The 18,876-nt window shown below is 35.0% G+C and overlaps 1 protein-coding gene across 5 annotated transcripts in view; it reads right to left on the reverse strand.

Annotated features, from left to right (window-relative positions):
* FBH1 (F-box DNA helicase 1) overlaps nucleotides 1-18,876 on the reverse strand; it is an 80,206-nt gene that overhangs the window by 9,739 nt on the left and 51,591 nt on the right. For all 5 annotated transcript variants that reach the window (XM_027858938.1, XM_027858934.1, XM_027858936.1 and 2 more), the window contains 3 exons: nucleotides 16,549-16,648; nucleotides 16,344-16,465; nucleotides 14,555-14,630 (listed from right to left, as the gene is read on the reverse strand). In XM_027858938.1, the coding sequence (XP_027714739.1) occupies nucleotides 14,555-14,630; nucleotides 16,344-16,465; nucleotides 16,549-16,648 (298 nt within the window). The remainder of the gene's footprint in view (nucleotides 1-14,554; nucleotides 14,631-16,343; nucleotides 16,466-16,548; nucleotides 16,649-18,876) is intronic.

The raw sequence follows: 18,876 nt of genomic DNA on the forward strand, positions 1-18,876 counted from the left end.
CCCATGACGCAAAGAAAATTATAAAATAGCCCCAAGTTCTAGGCAGCAGTGGGACAGAAGGGCCTAAGAATTGTAGTGATTCAGACACTTACATTTAATTACATAGTAATTAAAAAGCTGGTTCTTAGTCCTGCTTTAAATAAATAAAACAAGAAGACAGAAAAGAAGTTCCACTAAATGGGAGGATACCTCACAGTTCTTCCTGAGAAAGTCAAATAAAGGGGATGGGAAAGGTAGAAGGAGTACACATTTATATAGTCTGTGTACCTATGTACCAGGCACTGTAATAAACACTTTCACAAATATTATTTGAGTGTCACAATAACCCTGGTAGGAATTATTATCCCCATTATTAAGCTGAGGAAATTGAGGCAGACAGGTTAAGTAACTTGCCTAGGATCACACAACTAGGATATGTCTGCAGCTGGATTTGAACTCAGTTCTTCCTGACCCCGGGCCCAGCATTCTAACTACTGCAACCACCTAGAATTAGAGAAGTTTATCATACCTTGGAAAATTGTTTCTTATCAAAGGTAATAAGAAACAATTTTCCATGGAACAGTAAGTCCTATTTAGCACTATAAAGATAATTGCAACTTGTATGCTTCTGTTGCAGATGACAAGGAGATAAAGAATGAAAGAATATGAGAAGACCTTCCAAATTAAACTTTAATACTTGGCAATAAAAAGGTCCACATGGGGAAGATGGCAAGAAAAATTAGAAAATATGGCTGAGGAATCAGAAACAAGAGGCCAACAGCTAGTAAATTACACAGTACACCTTTATATTGTGAATACTTTCTTTAAGTAATGGACACAGCAAGCACCATATTACCAAAAAAAAACCAAAAACCTGAAATTGGTTGTTGCAGACAGAACAGGACTGGTTATCAATGTAGGAGTCATTTCCAAATAAGTTCTCTGTGTACAGTCAGTCTACCAACTTGTTAGAACAGAGATAAAAACTGATACCAAGTAAGAAGAATGAGAAGCTTTGGCATACAATTTTAAATAAACTCTATTTTGACATTTAAATGTTAACACAAAAATGGAAAAATCAAATATTAACACAGACAATAACTATTTCCTGAGAAAGATTAGCTGATATAAATCAGTTTCTAAAACAAAGAGCCTAAAAACCATGTTAGTTATCCAATCAATCAATAAGTGCTTATTAAGAACTTGCTATATGCCAGACATTCTGTTAGTTGCTAAGAATACAAAGACAAAAATGAAATAGTCCCTGCCCTCAAAATACAGGTGTCACAATATGTACATAAGAAGATACACATTAAGTAAATACAAGGTAATTTTGTGTAGGTGGGGAATCAGGAAAGGTCTCATGAAAAAGTGGCACTGGAGCTAAACTATGAAGGAAACTGGATTCTAAGAGATGGAGGTGAGGAAGGAAAACAATCAGGAAGGGAGGAGGGTGGGGGGTGGGAGGTGGGGAGAGAGCCAAGGCAGCACCCTGTGCTAAGGTATAAAAATGAGAGATATAAGCAACAAGGCTAGTTTGACTGTACTATGGTACACAGGAAGGGAAATAATAAAAGCTGTAAAGATAGGCTGGGGCCATATTATGAAGGGTTTGAAATGACATAAGAGTTTGTATTTGATTCAAGTGGTAATAAGCTTTTTGAGCAAGGAAGGGCCATAGAAATACTTGTTCTTTAGGAATATTACTTACGCAGCTGAATGGAGGGTGGACTGGAGAAAGGAGACACTTAAGACAGGGAGACCAATTAGGAAGTTAATGTAACAATCCAGGAAAGAGGCCTGAATAAGGGTAGTTACAGTATATATTGAGAGGAGATGGACCTAAGAGAAGCTGAGGTAGAATTGACAACATTTGGCAATTGATTGGATATATGGGATCAAGAAGAGAGAGGACTCATGAATGATTCACTTTCTAACTTGTTTGACTGAAAGATGGCAGTGACCTTGAAGGCAATAGCAAAGTTAATAAGATAATACAGAAAGAAGTGGAAGTTATATAATTTTGAGGAAATTGAAGGACTGATTCTCAGGAGAGCTCTTGGTGGGGATACCAAACACTTAGGGGGGAAAATTATAACTGTTATTACTGAAAAAGGTGACTTAGAAAATAGCAATAATTACTAATCCATATGCTGGCTTTCCCATCACTATAACATAATTCAGAGATCCAAAACTGAAAATACCAAGGAATATTGTGGCCGAATTCCAAAATTACCAGATCAAAGAGAAAATATTGGCAAGCAGCCAGAAAGAAACAATTTAACTATCATGGAACCACAGTCAGGATTATGCAGGACCTATGCAGCTTCTACGTTAAAAGATCAGAAGGCAAAGAATACAATATTCTGTAGGGCAAAGGAGCTTGGATTACAACCAAGGATCAACTACCCAGCAAAAATGAGCATAATCTTTCAGGGGAGGGGATGGACATTCAATGAAATAGGGGACTTTCAAACCTTTGTGATGAAAAGACCAGAGCTCAACAGCAAATCTGACCTACAAATACAAGACTCAAGGGAGGCATAAAAAGGTAAACAGGAAAGAAAAAACAACAATAACAACATTTTATTAATAAGGGCAACCTGTTTACATCCCTACAAAGGAAGATGACACTTGTATCTCTTAAGAACTGTAATGTAACTATGACATTTAAAAAGGGGGCATAGTTAGAGGGCATAGGTTTCAATTGACTTGGATGTGATGGTAAAAAGTCTAAGTAAGTGGTGAAACGGTATTGCACGGGGAGAAGAAGAAAGGAGGGGGCAGACAAGGATAAATTACATCACATGAAAGGGTACAAAAGCCAACTAAAGTAGAAGGAAAGAAGGGAGGGAGATGAGCATTGTTTGAACCTTACTCTCATCAGATTTGGTTCAAATCAGTTAGGTATAGAAATTTAACTTACCCTATAGGAAGCAGAAAGGGTAAAGGGAAAAGGGGAGGGAGCTAACAGAAGGGAGGGCAGACTGAGGGAGGCAGTGGTAAAAAGCAAAATTCTACTGAAGAGGGAAGGGGAGAAAGGAGAGAAAAAAGCATAAACAAGGGGGGAGGGAATAGGATGGACAGGAAGACACAGATAGTAATCAAAACTGTGAATGTGAATGGGATAAACTCTCCCACAAAAAGGACACAGATAGCACAGTGGATTAAGAACCACAATCCTACAATATGTTGTTTACAAGAAACACATTTGAAGCAGAGGGATACACAAAGAGTAAAGGTGAAAGGCTGGAGCAGAATATATTATGCTTCAGCTGAAGTAAAAAAAGCAGGGGTAGCAATCCTGATCTCAGACAAAGCAAAAGCAAAAATAGGTTTAATTAAAAGAGACAAGGAAGGAAGCTACATCCTACTAAAAGGCACCATAGATAATGAAGTAATATCATTACTAAACATATATACACCAAGTGGTATAGCAGCCAAATTCTCAAAGAAGAAGTTAAGGGAGATACAGAGAGAAATAGAGAGCAAAACTATACTAGTGGGGGGCCCGAACCTCCCCCTCTTAGAACTAGATAAATCTAACCACAAAATAAACAAGAAAAAAGTTAAGAAGATCAATAGAATCTTAGAAAAGTTAAATATGGTTGACCTCTGGAGAAAATTGAATGGGGACAGAAAGGAATATACCTTTTTCTCAGTGGTACATGGCATCTACACAAAAATTGAGTATCTACTAGGGAATATAAAACCTCATGATGCAGAAAAGCAAAAATATTAAATACATCCTTTTCAGATCATGATGTAATAAAAATTACATGTAATAGAGGACCACGGAAAGGTACACTAAAAATTAATTGGAAACTAAATAATCTAATCCTAAAGAATGAGTGGTTAAAACAAGAAATCATGGAAACAATCAATAACTTCACCTAAGAGAATGACAATAATGAGACAACCTACTAAAACTTATGGGATGCAGCGAAAGTGGTCCTTAAGGGAAGTTTTATATCTCTAAATGCTTATACAAAGAAAACAGAGAAAAAAGAGATCAATGAATTGGGCATGCAACTAAAAAAGCTAGAAAACGAAAAAACTGAAAATCCTCAATTAAATACCAAATTAGAAATTCGAAAACCAAAGGAGAGATTATAAAATTGAAATTAAGTGAACTATTGAACTAATAAATAAAACTAAGAGCTGGTTTTATGGGGGAAAAAAACCACAAAAAAACAACAGCAAAATAGATAAACCTTTGGTAAATTTGATTAAAAAAAAGAAAGAAAACCAAATTACCAGTATCAAAAATGAAAAGGGTGAATTCACCACCAACAAAGAGGAAATCAAAACAATAATTAGGAGCTATTTTGCCTAACTGTATGCCAATAAATCTGGCATTCTATCTGAAATGGATGAAATTTACAAAAATATAAATTGCCCAGATTAATGGAAGAGGAAATAAAATACTTAAACAACTCCATTTCAGAAAAAGAAATTAAACAAGCCATCAATGAATTCCCCAAGGAAAAAACCTCCAGGGCAAGATGGATTTACAAGTGAATTCTATCAAACATTTAAAGAACAACTAATTCCAATACTATAGAAACTATTTGGGAAAAGAGGTGAAGGAGGAGTTCTACCAAATTCTTTTTACGATACAAATATGGTGCTGATACCTAAACCAGGAAGAGCCAAAACCAAGAAAGAAAACTATAGACCAATTTCCGTAATGAATATAGATACAAAAATTTTAAACGAAATATTAACAAAGAGATTATAACAACTTATCTCAAGGATAATACACTATAACCAGGTAGGATTTATACTAGGAATGCAGGGCTGGTTCAATATTAGGAAAACTATCAGTATAATTGACCATATCAACAACAAAACTAACAGAAATCATATGATTATCTCAATAGATGCAGAAAAAGCATTTGACAAAAAACAATGCCCATTCCTATTAAAAACACTAGAGAGCACAGGAATAAATGGAATCTTCCTTAAAATGATAGATAGCATCTATCAAAAACGATCATCAAGCATTATATGTAACAGGGATAAGCTAGAAGCATTTCTAGTAAGACTGGGGTGAAATAAGGATGTCCATTATCACCACTGTTATTCAATATTGTGCTAAAAATGTTCAGCTGTAGCAATTAGAGAAGAAAAAGAAATTGAAGGAATTAGAATAGGCAAAGAAGAAACAAAGCTATCACTCTTTGCAGATGATATGATGGTATATTTAGAGAATTCTAGAGAATCAAGTGAAAAATTACTTGAAATAATAAACAAATCTAGCAAAGTTGCAGGATATAAAATAAACCCATACAAATCATCAGCATTTCTATATATCACTAACAAAGCCCAACAGCAAGAGATTTCATTTAAAGAGAAATTCCATTTAAAATTACCGTAGACATTACAAAATATTTGGGAGTCTACCTGCCAAAACAAAACCAAGAACTATATAAACACAAATATAAAACACTTTTCACACAAATAAAGTCAAATCTAAATAATTGGAAAAATATCAGTTGCTCATGAGTAGGCTGAGCTAAAATAATAAAAATGACAATTCTATCTAAATTAATTTACTTATTCAGTGCCATACCAATCAAACTACCAAAAAATTATTTTATAGAGCTAGAAAAAACAATAACAAAATTGATCTGGAAGAACAAAAAGTCCAGAATATCAAGGGAACTAATGAAAAGAAATGCAAGGGAAGGTGGCTTAGTTTTCCCAGATCTTAAATTGTATTATAAAGTAGCAATCATTAAAACTACTTGGTACCAGCTAAGCAATAGAGTGGTGGATCAGTTAGACATGTAAGACCCAACAGTCAATGACTATACTAATCTACTATTTCATAAATCCAAAGACCCCAGCTTCTGGGATAAGAAATCACTATTTAGCAAACACTGCCGAGAAAACTGGAAAAATGTATGGCAGAAACTAGGCATAGACTAACATCTTACACCCTATAAGATAAAATCAAAATGGTTACACTACTTAGATATAAAGACTGATACTATAAGCAAACTAGAAGAGCAAGGAATAGTTTACCTTTCAGATCTATGGAGAAGGGAAGAATTTATGACCAAACGAGAAATAGAGAACATACAAAATGCAAAATGGATAATTTTGATTACGTTAACTTGAAAAGTTTTTGCACAAATAAAGCCAATGCATCCAAGATTAGGAGGGAAGCAGAAAAACAGGAAATAATTTTTACAACCAGTGTCTCTGATAAAGGCCTCATTTCTAAAATACACAGAAAACTGAGTCAAATTTATAAGAATACAAGTCATTCCCCAATTAATAAATGGTCAAAGGATATGAACAGGCAGTTTTTAGAGGAAGAAACTAAAGCTATCTATAGTCATATGAAAAAACGTTTTAAATCACTATTGATTAGAGAAATGCAAATCAAAATGACTCTGAGGTACCACATCACACCTACCAGATTGGCTAATGTGACAAAAATGATAAATGTTGGAGAAGATGTGGGAAAATTGGAACACTAATCCATTGTTGGTGGAGTTGTCAACTGATCCAATCATTCTGGAGAGCAATTTGGAACTATGCCCACAGGGCTATAAAATTGTGCATACCCTTTGATCCAGCAACACTACTTCTAGGTCTATATCCCAAAGAGATTATAAAAATGGGAAAAGGACTCATATGTACAAAAGTATTTATAGCACCTCTTTCAGTGGTGGCAAAGAGTTAGAAATTGAGGGGATGCCTATCAATTGGGGAATGGCTGAACAAATTGTGGTATATGAATGTAATAGAATTCTATTGTGCTATAAGAAATGATGAGCAGACAGACTTCAAAAAAACCTGAAAAGACTTATATAAACTGATGCTGAGTGAAGTGAGCAGAACCATAAGAACATTGTACACAGTAACAGCCACATTATAGGATGACTGACTTTGATATACTTGGCTGTTCACAGCAATGCAAGAATCTAAGACAACTCCAAAAGACTCACTATGGAAATTGCTATCCATACTCAAGAGAAAGAAATATGGAGTCTGAATGCGGATGGAAGCATGCTATTTGCTCTCCTCTTCCTTTATTATCTTGTTTTATTGCTTCGTTCTCATGGTTCCTATTAGTTCTAACTGTTCTTTACATCATGACTAATGGGAAAATATGCTTAACATATGCAGAATATGCAGAACCTATATCAGATTGCACACCGTCTTGGGGTGGGGAGAAAATTTAAAGCTCAAAATCTTATGGAAGTGAATGCTGGAAACTAAAAATAAATAAATTAAAAAAAAAAGAAAACAATGGAAAGAGAGGGTAAGAGAAATATGCTGGGGGGAGGAAGAAAAGGGAAAGGGAAGGTGGGGAAAATTATCAGTGTATACAAGCAGACATCTTTACAAACAAGTAAGGGATAAGGGAAGCACCTGACACTCAAACCTTACTCTCATTTGAACTGGTCAAAAGAAAGAATCATACACACATACACATACACATACACACACACACACACACACACACACCCCCAGCTGGGTACAAAAATATATTTCACTCAACAGCCAAATCAATAGGAGGGAAAGGGGAAAAGATAGGGAGAATATGAAATTAGAGGGAGGGTAAATTAGGGAGAGATTAGTCCTAGACAGAAAAAATGCTAAGGATATATAATAATATTTATAACTTTTTTTTGAAGTAACAAAGAATGAGAATCTAAGGAGGTACCTATGAATCGGAATGGGGGTAAGAAATAAGAAGGCAAGAAAGGTAGATCTTGGCTGATTAAAACAAATAAAGTATTTTTAAAAAATTAATAAAATTTGACATTTTAATCAGAATCTCTGGAACATGTACTTCTCTCTGCAAAGAGAGGTGCATTTTTGGACATGGCCAATACGAGAACTTTTTTTTGCCTGACTATGCATATTTGTTACAAGAGTTTCCCCCCCCTCCTCCAATGAAGAGGGAGAGTTGGGACAGATACAGAAAATAAATGTTTGCTAAAAGTAACTTAATTAAAAAAAATAAATCTAATGCATGTGTAAAATACTTAAGTTATAATTCATACTCTACAGGATATAGCTAAAGAACAGCTATGACTGACCAAACAACTGAAGTGCCATGACATTTACCAAAATGTAAAGTACAACTGACATACAAATTTCTATTATGAAGTGAGACTAAGTAATGGACCAAATCTCTACATTTACTACTTGTATACTGAAACGGGAACTACAACCCCTCCACTTCTGAGAGTCTCCTTTCACAATGAGAAGAAATATTTGTATAAAAAGGGCATAGTCTTCACTGAAGTATAGCTACTTGTAATCTCTACCTACTGAAAGTTTAATCTTTTTGTCTCCTTTTTTAAAGACTGAGTTTTGCTCTTTCATTGTAGGATAGCTTCTTCCAAGGTCATTTTTGGGATAATTATTTTTTCTAAAATACATTTCATCTGATTTTTGGTTTTTTTAATCACCATAATTTTCCCTAGTATCCCATCCCCTCCCCCTAGTATTTTTATAAGACAAAAAAAGGGAAAAAGTCAGCACAACCATTAATAGGAAAAAGTCAAGATATGTATGCAATATGTAACATCTATGGCTCTATCACATGAAAAAAAGGGTGGTTGAGAGAAGCCTCTCATATTTCTTCTTTCATGCCATGCTTGTTCTTTTTTTTATTTTGTTTTTAACTTATGGAATAAAACAAGTATTTCCATAACATAGTATAATAAAAAGATGACTGTACATGAAACAGCAAATAACACATACGATTTGTTATTCCTTTTAAAAATATAATAAAGTTCTCATGTAAATATTTTTCTTCCTCTCTCCGTCTTAGAGATGACTACCATTAGACACAAATAGGGGTGTGTGTGTGTGTGTGTGTGTGTGTGTGTGTGTGTGTGTGTGTGTGTATACACACATACACATATATGTAAAATTATTCTATATATACTTCTATTTATCAGTTCTTTCTCTGGATAGAAGACAGAATCTTTCTTCATATGTCATTTATAGTTAATATGGATATTTATAATAGTCAAAATAACCTATTTGCTCAAAGTCATTCTTAAAACTATATTGCTGTTACTATATTCAATGTTCTCTTGGTTCTGCTCATTTCACTCTTCATTATTCATGCAAGTCTTTTCATGTTTTTCTAAAATCACTGAGCTCAGCATTTCTTAAAGCACAGCAATATTCCATCACAACCATATACCACAATTTGTTCAGCCATTCCCCAATTGATGGGCATCCCTACAATTTCCAGTTCTTTGCCACCACAAAGAAAGCTGCTATAAACATTTTAGAACACATAAATTATTTTCCTTTTTACCTAATTATCTCTGGAAATAGCATTGGTATTGCTGGGTCAAAGTTTAATAATTCTTTGGGTATAATTCCAGATTGCTCTCCAAAATGGTTAGATCAGTTTATAATTCCACCAACAATGAATTAGTGTCCCAATTTTTCTGTATCCCCTCCAACATTTGTCGCTTTCCCCTTCAATCATTTTAGCCAATCTGGCAGGAGTAAAATGATATCTCAAGGTTGTCTTAATTTGCATTTCTCTAATAAATAATGATTTAGAGCATTTTTTCATATGACTATAAGTTGTTTTTATTTCTTCATTGGAAAACATAAATGAACTTCCTAAGAAAAAAGCACCAGGACCAGATAGATTTACAAGTGAAACATTTAAATATCAATGAATTCCAATATTAAATAATTTGGAATAATAGATAAAGAAGAGATCCTACCTAACTCCATTTATGAAACAAATGATACTGACCTAAACCAGAAAGAGTAAAAACAGAGAAAGAAAATTATAGAACAATTTCATTAATGAATATGGATACAAAAATCCTAAAAAAAGAAATACTAGCTAAAAGATTACAACAATATATTACAAAGATTATACATAATGATCAAGTAAGATTTATACCAGGAATGTAAGGATGGTTTAACATAAGGAAATCTATTAATGTAATTGATTATATCAATACAAAAATCTTATGATCATATCAATAGATGCAGAAAAAGCTTCTGATAAAGTCCAATTTCTATTTCTATTAAAAACACTTGAAAGTACTGGTGTAATTAATTTTTCCTTAAATTGATACAAAGCACTATATAAAACTATCAGCAAGCATTATTTGTAATAGGAAGAGAAGCTAGAAGCTTTCCCAGTAATACCAAGTGTGAAACAAGGATGCCCATTATCACCAATATTATCCAATACTGTATGGGAAATCCTAGCAATAGCAATGACAGAAGAAAAAGAAATAGAACGAATCAGAATACGGAATGAGATAAAAACTCTCTTTACAGAAAATATGATGGCATACTTGGAAAATCTCAAAGACTGAACTAAACAGTTAATCAAAAATTAATTATTGTAAAGTAGTAGGATATAAAGTAAATCCACATAAATAATCAGTTTACCATTTCCTTTTCAAGCTCATTTTACAAATAAGGAAATTGAGGCAAACAGGTTAAATGACTTGCCCAGGGTCACACAAGTTAATGAGGTTGGATTTGAACTCAGAAAGAGGAGTCTTCCTGACTCCAGGTCCAGGACTTTATACACGCTGCCACTTAGCTGCCCCAATTTTTTTAATAGTATGATCTTTATTGTTATGATAATCTTTCCATTTAGAATGTATTGTGGAATGTGACTCAGAGTATCAGCCAAAGCTGAATTTCTGCCAGACTGCTTTTTAGTTTTCCCAGGAATTTTTATCAAAAAAGTTCTTGCCTAAGTAATATATGTTTACTAGTTTATCAAGAACAGGGTTGAGGAGTTCCATTATTTCTAATTCTTCCTGTTACAGTTTGCTCTATTGACCTACCTCTCTAATTTTTAACCAATACCAGATAATTTTGATGGCAGCTGTTTTATAATACAGTTTGCAGTTCTATTCTTCTGTTCTATTCTTCTGTGGTCAATACCTCTTTTCATTACTTGCCTTGAAGAGTGTAGATTTTTTTTCCAAAATGAATTTTGTTATTATTTCATCAGGTTTTATAAAGTATCCCTTTGATAATTTGAATGGTATAGCATTAAAAGCATAAATTAACTTTTAAAGTACTGTTATTTTTATTATAGTAGCACAGCCCAGCCATGAGGAATATTCCTCGAGCCATTTTAAATGTTTCTTCATTTCTTTATAGAACATTTTGTATTTGAGTCTATTTAAGTCTCTTGGTTGTTTTGGTAGATTGATCCCAAGATACCTTAAACATTATGTAATTATTTGAGAAGTCCCTTCCCACTTTTGTCTCTTGGATTGTTATTATATAGACATGCAGCTAATTTTTAAGGGTTTATGTTGAGGCCTAGAATTGTTGACCCTATTGTGTCTCAATTAGTATCTTTGCTGATTTCTCTAACCATCTGCACATCTGAATGATTTTATCTTTTCTTTACCTATCTGTGTTCTAAATTTCTTTTTCTTGTCTTACTGCTATCACTAGCATTTCCAGAACTATATCAAATAAAAATGGGTAGAGTGAGGATCCTGTATTTATTGGAAAAAGTTCTAGCGTATCCCCATTTCACATAATGCCTGCTTTTGGTTTTAGATACATGTTTTTACGATATTAAAAAGAGGATCTCTATGCTTATACTTTGTAAGGTTTTCAGCATAAATGAGTCCTGTACTTTGTCAAAGGCTTTTTCTGCATTTATTGAGATAATCATATGGTTTTGGTCATTATGTTGTTTTCCAAATGTTGAATCATCCTTACATCCCCAGTATAAATTTCACCAGATCATAACGAATGTTTTCTTGGATAAATTGCTGTAGTCTGTTTGACATGATTTTGTTTAAAAATTTTTAATCAACATTCATTAATAACATTGACCTATAATTCTTCTGTCTCTATTCTTCTCTAGTTTAAGTATTAGGACTATATTTCATAAAAGGTTTTTGTTAAGGTGCTTTCTTTTTTCAATTTTTGAGACTAGTAAAGTTCCAGTGGAGATCCCTTGGAATTAATCAGGAGCAACACCAACCAGTGAAGTTGACGGCATACTCGGATGAGGATGTCTCAGGCCAAGGGGCTATAAGGTCTTTAGCATTCTATCCTGAAGAACCAGAGAAGACCCTTAAGATCCAGTGCTCTGAACTTCAAAGATCCAGAAGGCCACACTTCAGAAGTAAGGCTCAGAAGTAGCAAATGACTCAAGCCATTACCAAGCAGAGAGGACAACCTTACCCAAAAGTGTAACAGAGGGTAAAGCCTGGCCCTGGCACAAAGCCCCACCAGTTCAGGAACTAAGGCTGAAGAACTGAGGAAACTGAAGATATAGAAGACAAAAGAATTAGGATGAAATTCTTTCTCGTTTTATTAGAAAGAATAGAATAGACAATAATCGATGCCTTTTGAGTATTCTAAGGACTTAATATGTATGTTCCAGGCACTGTGCTAAGGCAAGCAAAAAGCACTGTTTCTGCCCTCAGGGTGCTCACATTCTCATAGGAGAGGCAACATGTGAACACCTATGTACAAATAAAATATATTCAGTGTAAATGAGAGGTAATATCAGAAGGAAGGTATATGAAGAAGGGGGTGACTGGGGAAAAGATTCTTGCAGAAGCTGGGATGAAGCAAAAGAAGACGACGAAGACGAAGACGAAGAAGAAAGGAGGAGGAGGAGCAGGAGGAGGGATTTGAGTTGAACTGTGAAGGAAGCCAGGGAAGCCATGAGGTAAAAGTGAAGGAGAGCATTCCAGTTATGGGGGAAGTAAAGTATAAGAAGACTAGAAAGGTAGGAAAGAGACAGGTAGTGGATAGTTTTAAAAGCCAAACAGAAGATTTTATATCTGAAGCTGGAATAGTAATAGGGGCCCACTGGATTTTACTGAATAAGGGGTAACATGATCAAACCTGTGTTTTAGAAAGATCATTTGGCAGCTGAGTGGAGAGTTCTTCAGGTAGGGAGACCTAGTGCAATTAATTAGTCCAGACATGAAGTGATAAAGGCCTACAATGAGGGTGACAGTCAAGAGAGAAGAACAGATCCAGAGAAACACAAAAATCCAACCTACAAGGGAAGAGTAACTCCATAACAACTGTAAACAGAAGCTAAAAGGAAAAAAGAAGATTTTTCACAACAACTAAATAAGTATGTAAAAGAAAATGAAGTCAGATATTAAAAAAAAAATAAAAGCTCTGAGGGAAGAAAAAATTGAAAGGGGACTAGTTTAGAACAGATAGTACCCAAATAAGAGAATTCCTGAAAATCAGAATAAATTAAGAGAAACCAATTACTCCATGAGTCATTAAGAAATATTATAACAAAATCCAAAGACTTGAAAAAAATAGAAGAAAATGTAAAGTGCCTACGTATCAGAAACACTGACCTGAAATGGTGACCTGCAAAATAGTTCAAAGAGAGATAATTTAAAAATCACTGGATTTCCTGAAAGTCATGGTTTATAAAAAAAAAAAAAAAGAAGCCTGGATACTTTATTTCAACAAATTGCCCGTGAAAACTACCCAGATTTATTATATAATCAGAAGGCCAAGGAGAGAAGGAATCCACCAACCATGTCCTGAAAGAAGCCCCAAAAAGAGAAGTCTGAGAAATATTATAACCAAAATCCAGAGCTTATACGTCAAAGGAAAAACGTTGCAAGCAGCCAAAGGAAGTTCAAAGTACCAAGGAACAGCAGTGAGGATAATAAAACACCTGATAACTTCTATTATAAATGAGAAGAGACCTTGGAATACAATATTCCAAAAGGCAAAATAGAGAAGCTTACAACCAAGACTAACTTACCCTGCAAAGCTGAGTCTACAGGGGAAAATGGACCTTTAATGAAATAGAAGACTTTCAAACATCTTTGATGAAAAGACCAAAGCTGAGCAGGAACTCTGAAATGCAAACACAAGTATTTGTGAAACCCAGTAAGATATATTCATCAGAGTAACTGTGAAGGGGTTGTCTGATGATGCAGTGCTAACATTTTAAAATGAAGAAAAAGCAAAAACCTTAATGTCTTCAAAGGGTATCGAGGGAGTCAAATAAGAAAAATAAGCATTCTGAATCACATTTTTCAGGAGGTTCTGAGATTTTTAAGAAGGGAAAGAAACAGGACTTGCAGAAAGGAGAGGTGACATGCTCAAGGTCACAAAGGCAGGAAATGAGAGAGGCAGGAACTGAATCTAGGCTCTCTGATTCCAGACCTAGCACTCTTTCTACTGTACCATGGCTGTCTCTCAAGCCTCATTCAAAAGATATGAAACTTGAAAGAACCTGAGAGGTCTGCTCCAACTCCACTGTTTCATTATAGATGAGGAAACTACAAAAGCTCTTCTCAATGTCACACAGAAACCAAGTGACAGAACTAGGACTCAAATCCAGGACTCTTTCTGCTAAGGAAAAATAGAGACTATGGGGAAGAATCTGAAGTAAATTATTAAATTCTCTGAAAACATAGTCCATAAGTATCCTGCTTTATTTACTAAGTATCATCAGAAAGGAACAACCTTTCTCCTGAAGAGAGCAAGGCAGTTAAGTAGACACTACATGATAGAATAACATTCAGATCTCTTGCCCCTAGTACTTATTCTGTTGAACCTGGACCATCAGGATACTCACGTTTTCTCTGCTCCTCATCTGACTGAAGAAGGATCCAAATATCAATGAATCTGTCCAATCCAAATGATTTAGTTCCCTGAAAAAGTTTTTGGGGGAGGTTTGAAGGTTTGGATTTTTCAAAAGTAAAACAAAATAAAGCAAATATATTGGAACTCTGAAACAAAATGATTTTTCAGAAACAAACTTGAACTATAACAGAAGCATAAAACAACAAACAGGTCAAGACTGAAAGGGATTACTGGGCTATGCTGTAGATTGAGAACTTGGGGTAGCCAATTTGGTTTTTTTTTTGCTTCAACTATTAGCTCCTCAAAGTCCTTGACAAAGACAAGGCCTCTGTTCTGTAGCTTTGTTTCCTAATTAGTTAAAGGAATCTACTTTCTAGGAACACATGCTGGCTAAATGTAAATATAAATGGTAAGGCAAATAATTAAGTACATGCATCTGTCATCATATCTTTGGGAGGGTACGCTAGAGAAATCTTGTGTCATACTTCATTTGAAAAGATGAACTCAAATAAGCAAGGCCTGGGTCCATTTAATTAAATTTAATTAAACTCTGCTGAGTACCTACTCTGTGCTCCATAATGCTAGATGCTGTAGCGCCCCAGAAAGAGGGCACTGTGTCCTCCTTCTCTCTAAACACGAACCACTTTAGGCTAAACAGTTACATACACTTCTCAGAATCTGGGTTCAGCCTGCCCTACAACTAAACAAAAACATTTTGTCCTGTTCTACTTGAATAGCTAACCACAGAATATAAACAAGTTATCCAGCACCATTTTCAAGTCTAAGGAGACAAAAACAAGCTGCTTTCTGAAGAGTATAAAAGTCTGTTTTAAGCTCAGTTTCAGGTGGTTCCTGAAAACAGCTTTTTCTGACCTGACACAAAACATGAGCTACAGCACTTGCCATGTTATCACCTAAAGGGTACAAAAGAAGTTTATTATATGTTCCATGTCCTGAAGGAACTCATAATCTTCTCATATATATACATATATAAATATATACATAAAATAATCAGAAAATATCAGAGACTATACAACAAATTATGTAATCAAGTTCTATAACATATAGTACAGTCAACTCAGGAAGGGAAGAAACCAACTGGATTTTGTACAATGTTTAAAAAGTATTTTTATTATGGTGAAAAAAGACTTGGAAAATATTAGTGTTTTGGATTTATATACATAGCAACTTCCCTTCAGAAACCTAATCTCACCTAATCTTTCCAAATTTTCTATGGAAAAAAAGATACTGGTATATTTTTAATAGACATGAAGTGATTTGTCCCATGGCTAACAGAGTCAAAAGCAGAACTAGAGTTTCAAGTTTCCAAAACCTCAATTCAAAACTCTATCCAGTAGATTACAGTATTGCTTTTGGGTTATATGTAGTCATCCTGATCAATTCTGTAGCAATGAATAATGATAACAGCTGGAGACGCAAAAAAGAAGCACACATGTGAGATGAGGGCCTACATTTTTAAAAGAATATAAGGGTAAGAATAAAAGGGTATAGAAGGGCCCTTCAGTCACTGAAATTCAATATTTAGTCAACATAAGCTGGTCCCCTAGTAGTAGAAACTTCCATCACATTTACATACCTAACTGATAAATGGAAGAGGTCAACAACAGAAATTTCCAACAGTCAAATAAATACTTCCTTCCATAATTTGGCTAATCAGTTTAGCTCTCTTGCACCAGGTCTTTATTTTCCTCTCACAGGAGAAAGTATGTTTCTCTGAAAAGTTTCAGTGCATGAAGCAGCCAAAAGAAATTCACTCTTACCCCAATCAAATATATTCTTGAAGGAGCTTTCCCTTCTGTCACCCGAACTGCTTCATCAAAAACACTTGCATTGGTTCGGCACAACAAGGCAACTTGTCCTTCTGAACTGCCTCTAATGCTACCTTTTGAGAAAGAAACATATATTCTATGGTAATGAAAAAAATTAATTTTTAGAACCCATAAATCACAGGAACTAGAATCTTACTCTTTTGGTTTCCCCCAATCAAAGTCTTCTTCCTGACTTTCTTGCAAACATCCAAGATAGTGGCTCCCACATAAGCAATTTCAGCACCAAACCTAAAACTCTGTTAAGAAGAGTCAAGAGGGCAAATGAATTAGTAGCTGCATCCCAGCATACAACACATTCCTACCAGTCAGTGACATCAACAGTAAATTAATCTTAATAAAGACACGCACTAGAATTCTCAGCATTTAAAGGAGTATAATAATTTCTAGTACATTACTTAGCCAAACTCTTTTGCTTTGCTAAACATAATTTCTGACTCACCCTATGTGGAACAGATATTTGGAAAATCTTTTAAAAATAAAACTACTTGTATCATTTACTTTTAGTACTTTGAGGATCTATAATTTCTTCAGTGGTCATAGTAACCCTTTAATCACTTAGTAGTTAAGTTTTGGAAGGTTGCCATGGCTGACAAATTCACTACTCTATAAAACCAACCTGGAAAGGAACTTTTTCAACCTTAGAGAGACTGGTCTTTGTACAGTAGATAGGCAATTCACCACTAGGCCCACTTTCCACTAAAGTCCTACCTTTACATACCTAAACATGACATGAAAGTCACTCCAGGTTTTCAAAGGCTATACCAATAATAATAATAGCCAGCATTGGCATAGTGCTTTAAGGTTTGTCAATTGCTTTATAAATTTGATCCTTACAACAACCCTGGGAGGTAGTTGCTATTATTAACCCCGTTTTACCAATGAGGAAACTGAGGCAAGAAGAGATTAAGAGACCTGCCCAGCTTCACAGAGCTAGCAGGTAGCTACTGAGGCAGGATTTGAACTCAGGTCTTCCTGACTCCAGATTCAACATTCTATCTGCTGGACCACCTAGCTGCCTATATGCCAGTAGACTGCTCTAGCATGTTATAAAGTCTTCAAATATGAATCTGATAATGTGCTCTAAGTAGAGTCTAGTTATTATGTAGTCTCCCAAGAAACTATTAACTTTGTTTTCAAATCTTTCAAATACCACTCTCCCAATCATCTAGGATTGAAACCTCAGATCCGCTTAAAAATGTTTCATGAGGTAGTAAGTTTTCATCCATTGAAGGCATTCAAGTAGAATCTGGATGTAGACAGTATGGTACAGTGGAAACAACATCAGAAACCCTGAGTTCAAAACCTTAAGGAAACTGGAGATGTTACAGGATATTACAGAAGGGATTCATTGGGCTGGGAGTGGGGATGGGGAGGCATGGCAAGGTGGGGGAGTGCAAAATGAGTGGCATAAAATCTAATTCACCTCCAAGATACTGTGATGTTATGATTCTCTTATTATCCAGATTCTTTCAGTTTTATCCTTCATTATGCTTCTCACCTACATTCCTTCACTTTGACATCACAGCATCAAAGATCTAGAGTTGGATCTTCACAAAACCATAGATTTCAGAGACTATCTAGCTTAATTCCCACATTTTACAGATAAGTAAAATGAAACCCAGATATTAAATTACTTGCCCCAAGTCATATATGTAGTAGACATTGGAAGTAGAATCTGAATCCAGAACTTCTGTTCCCCTGGCTGTGTTATTTCCATTAGGCCACGCTGCTTCTCTAATTTTGGTTAAGGACCTATTCTCATACAAGCACTACAGCAACATTCCCCTTTTTACCCCCTATCTACCACCCTCTAGACCAGGAGTTCTTAACCTACGGTCCAAGGATTCCCAAGTAATCCAAGTAGATTAATTACAGGAGAAACCACAAACTTGGATGGGGAAAAAAAAATTACATCTTTCTTTTAATACAATTGATTTCCTTTGTAATCCTATTTATTTTGTGCATTTGAAAACAATTTCCTGACAGCCAAAGAAATTTATGACAAATTAAAAAAAAAAATCTATGACAAATTAAAAACAAAACTACCCCTGCATGCCATACCAGATACCTGGCACACCTCTGTTCTCTGACATTTTCAAGAATTCATGTCTGTATCAGTTTGCTATCTGGTTCTGATACAGGGCCAAGTAAACTTTAAGTCATCTGAGGACTCCCCTTCCCCCAACCTCAGGACAATTCATTTCCATAACTACCAACTGCCATGCATCCATGTTCTAGCCAACCTAGGCTATTGCTGTATTTCAATTTCACCTTGCCCTCATGACTTCTTCCCTTTATGCTCACCATTCCCCTATGTCCAACTACTGTAAAGATGCTACCGCCACGAAGCCTTCCCTAATGCCTTCCTCTAACCTCCCAAAAGAATCCTCATATGCCTCTCTGTTGGTTCTCTTCTGTTCACTTAATGTCATTCTAACTTTTATTACAATTATTGATGTATCAT

Source organism: Vombatus ursinus, unplaced genomic scaffold, assembly GCF_900497805.2.
Source record: "Vombatus ursinus unplaced genomic scaffold, bare-nosed wombat genome assembly UNPS02013950.1, whole genome shotgun sequence".
NCBI classification, from domain to species: domain Eukaryota; kingdom Metazoa; phylum Chordata; class Mammalia; order Diprotodontia; family Vombatidae; genus Vombatus; species Vombatus ursinus.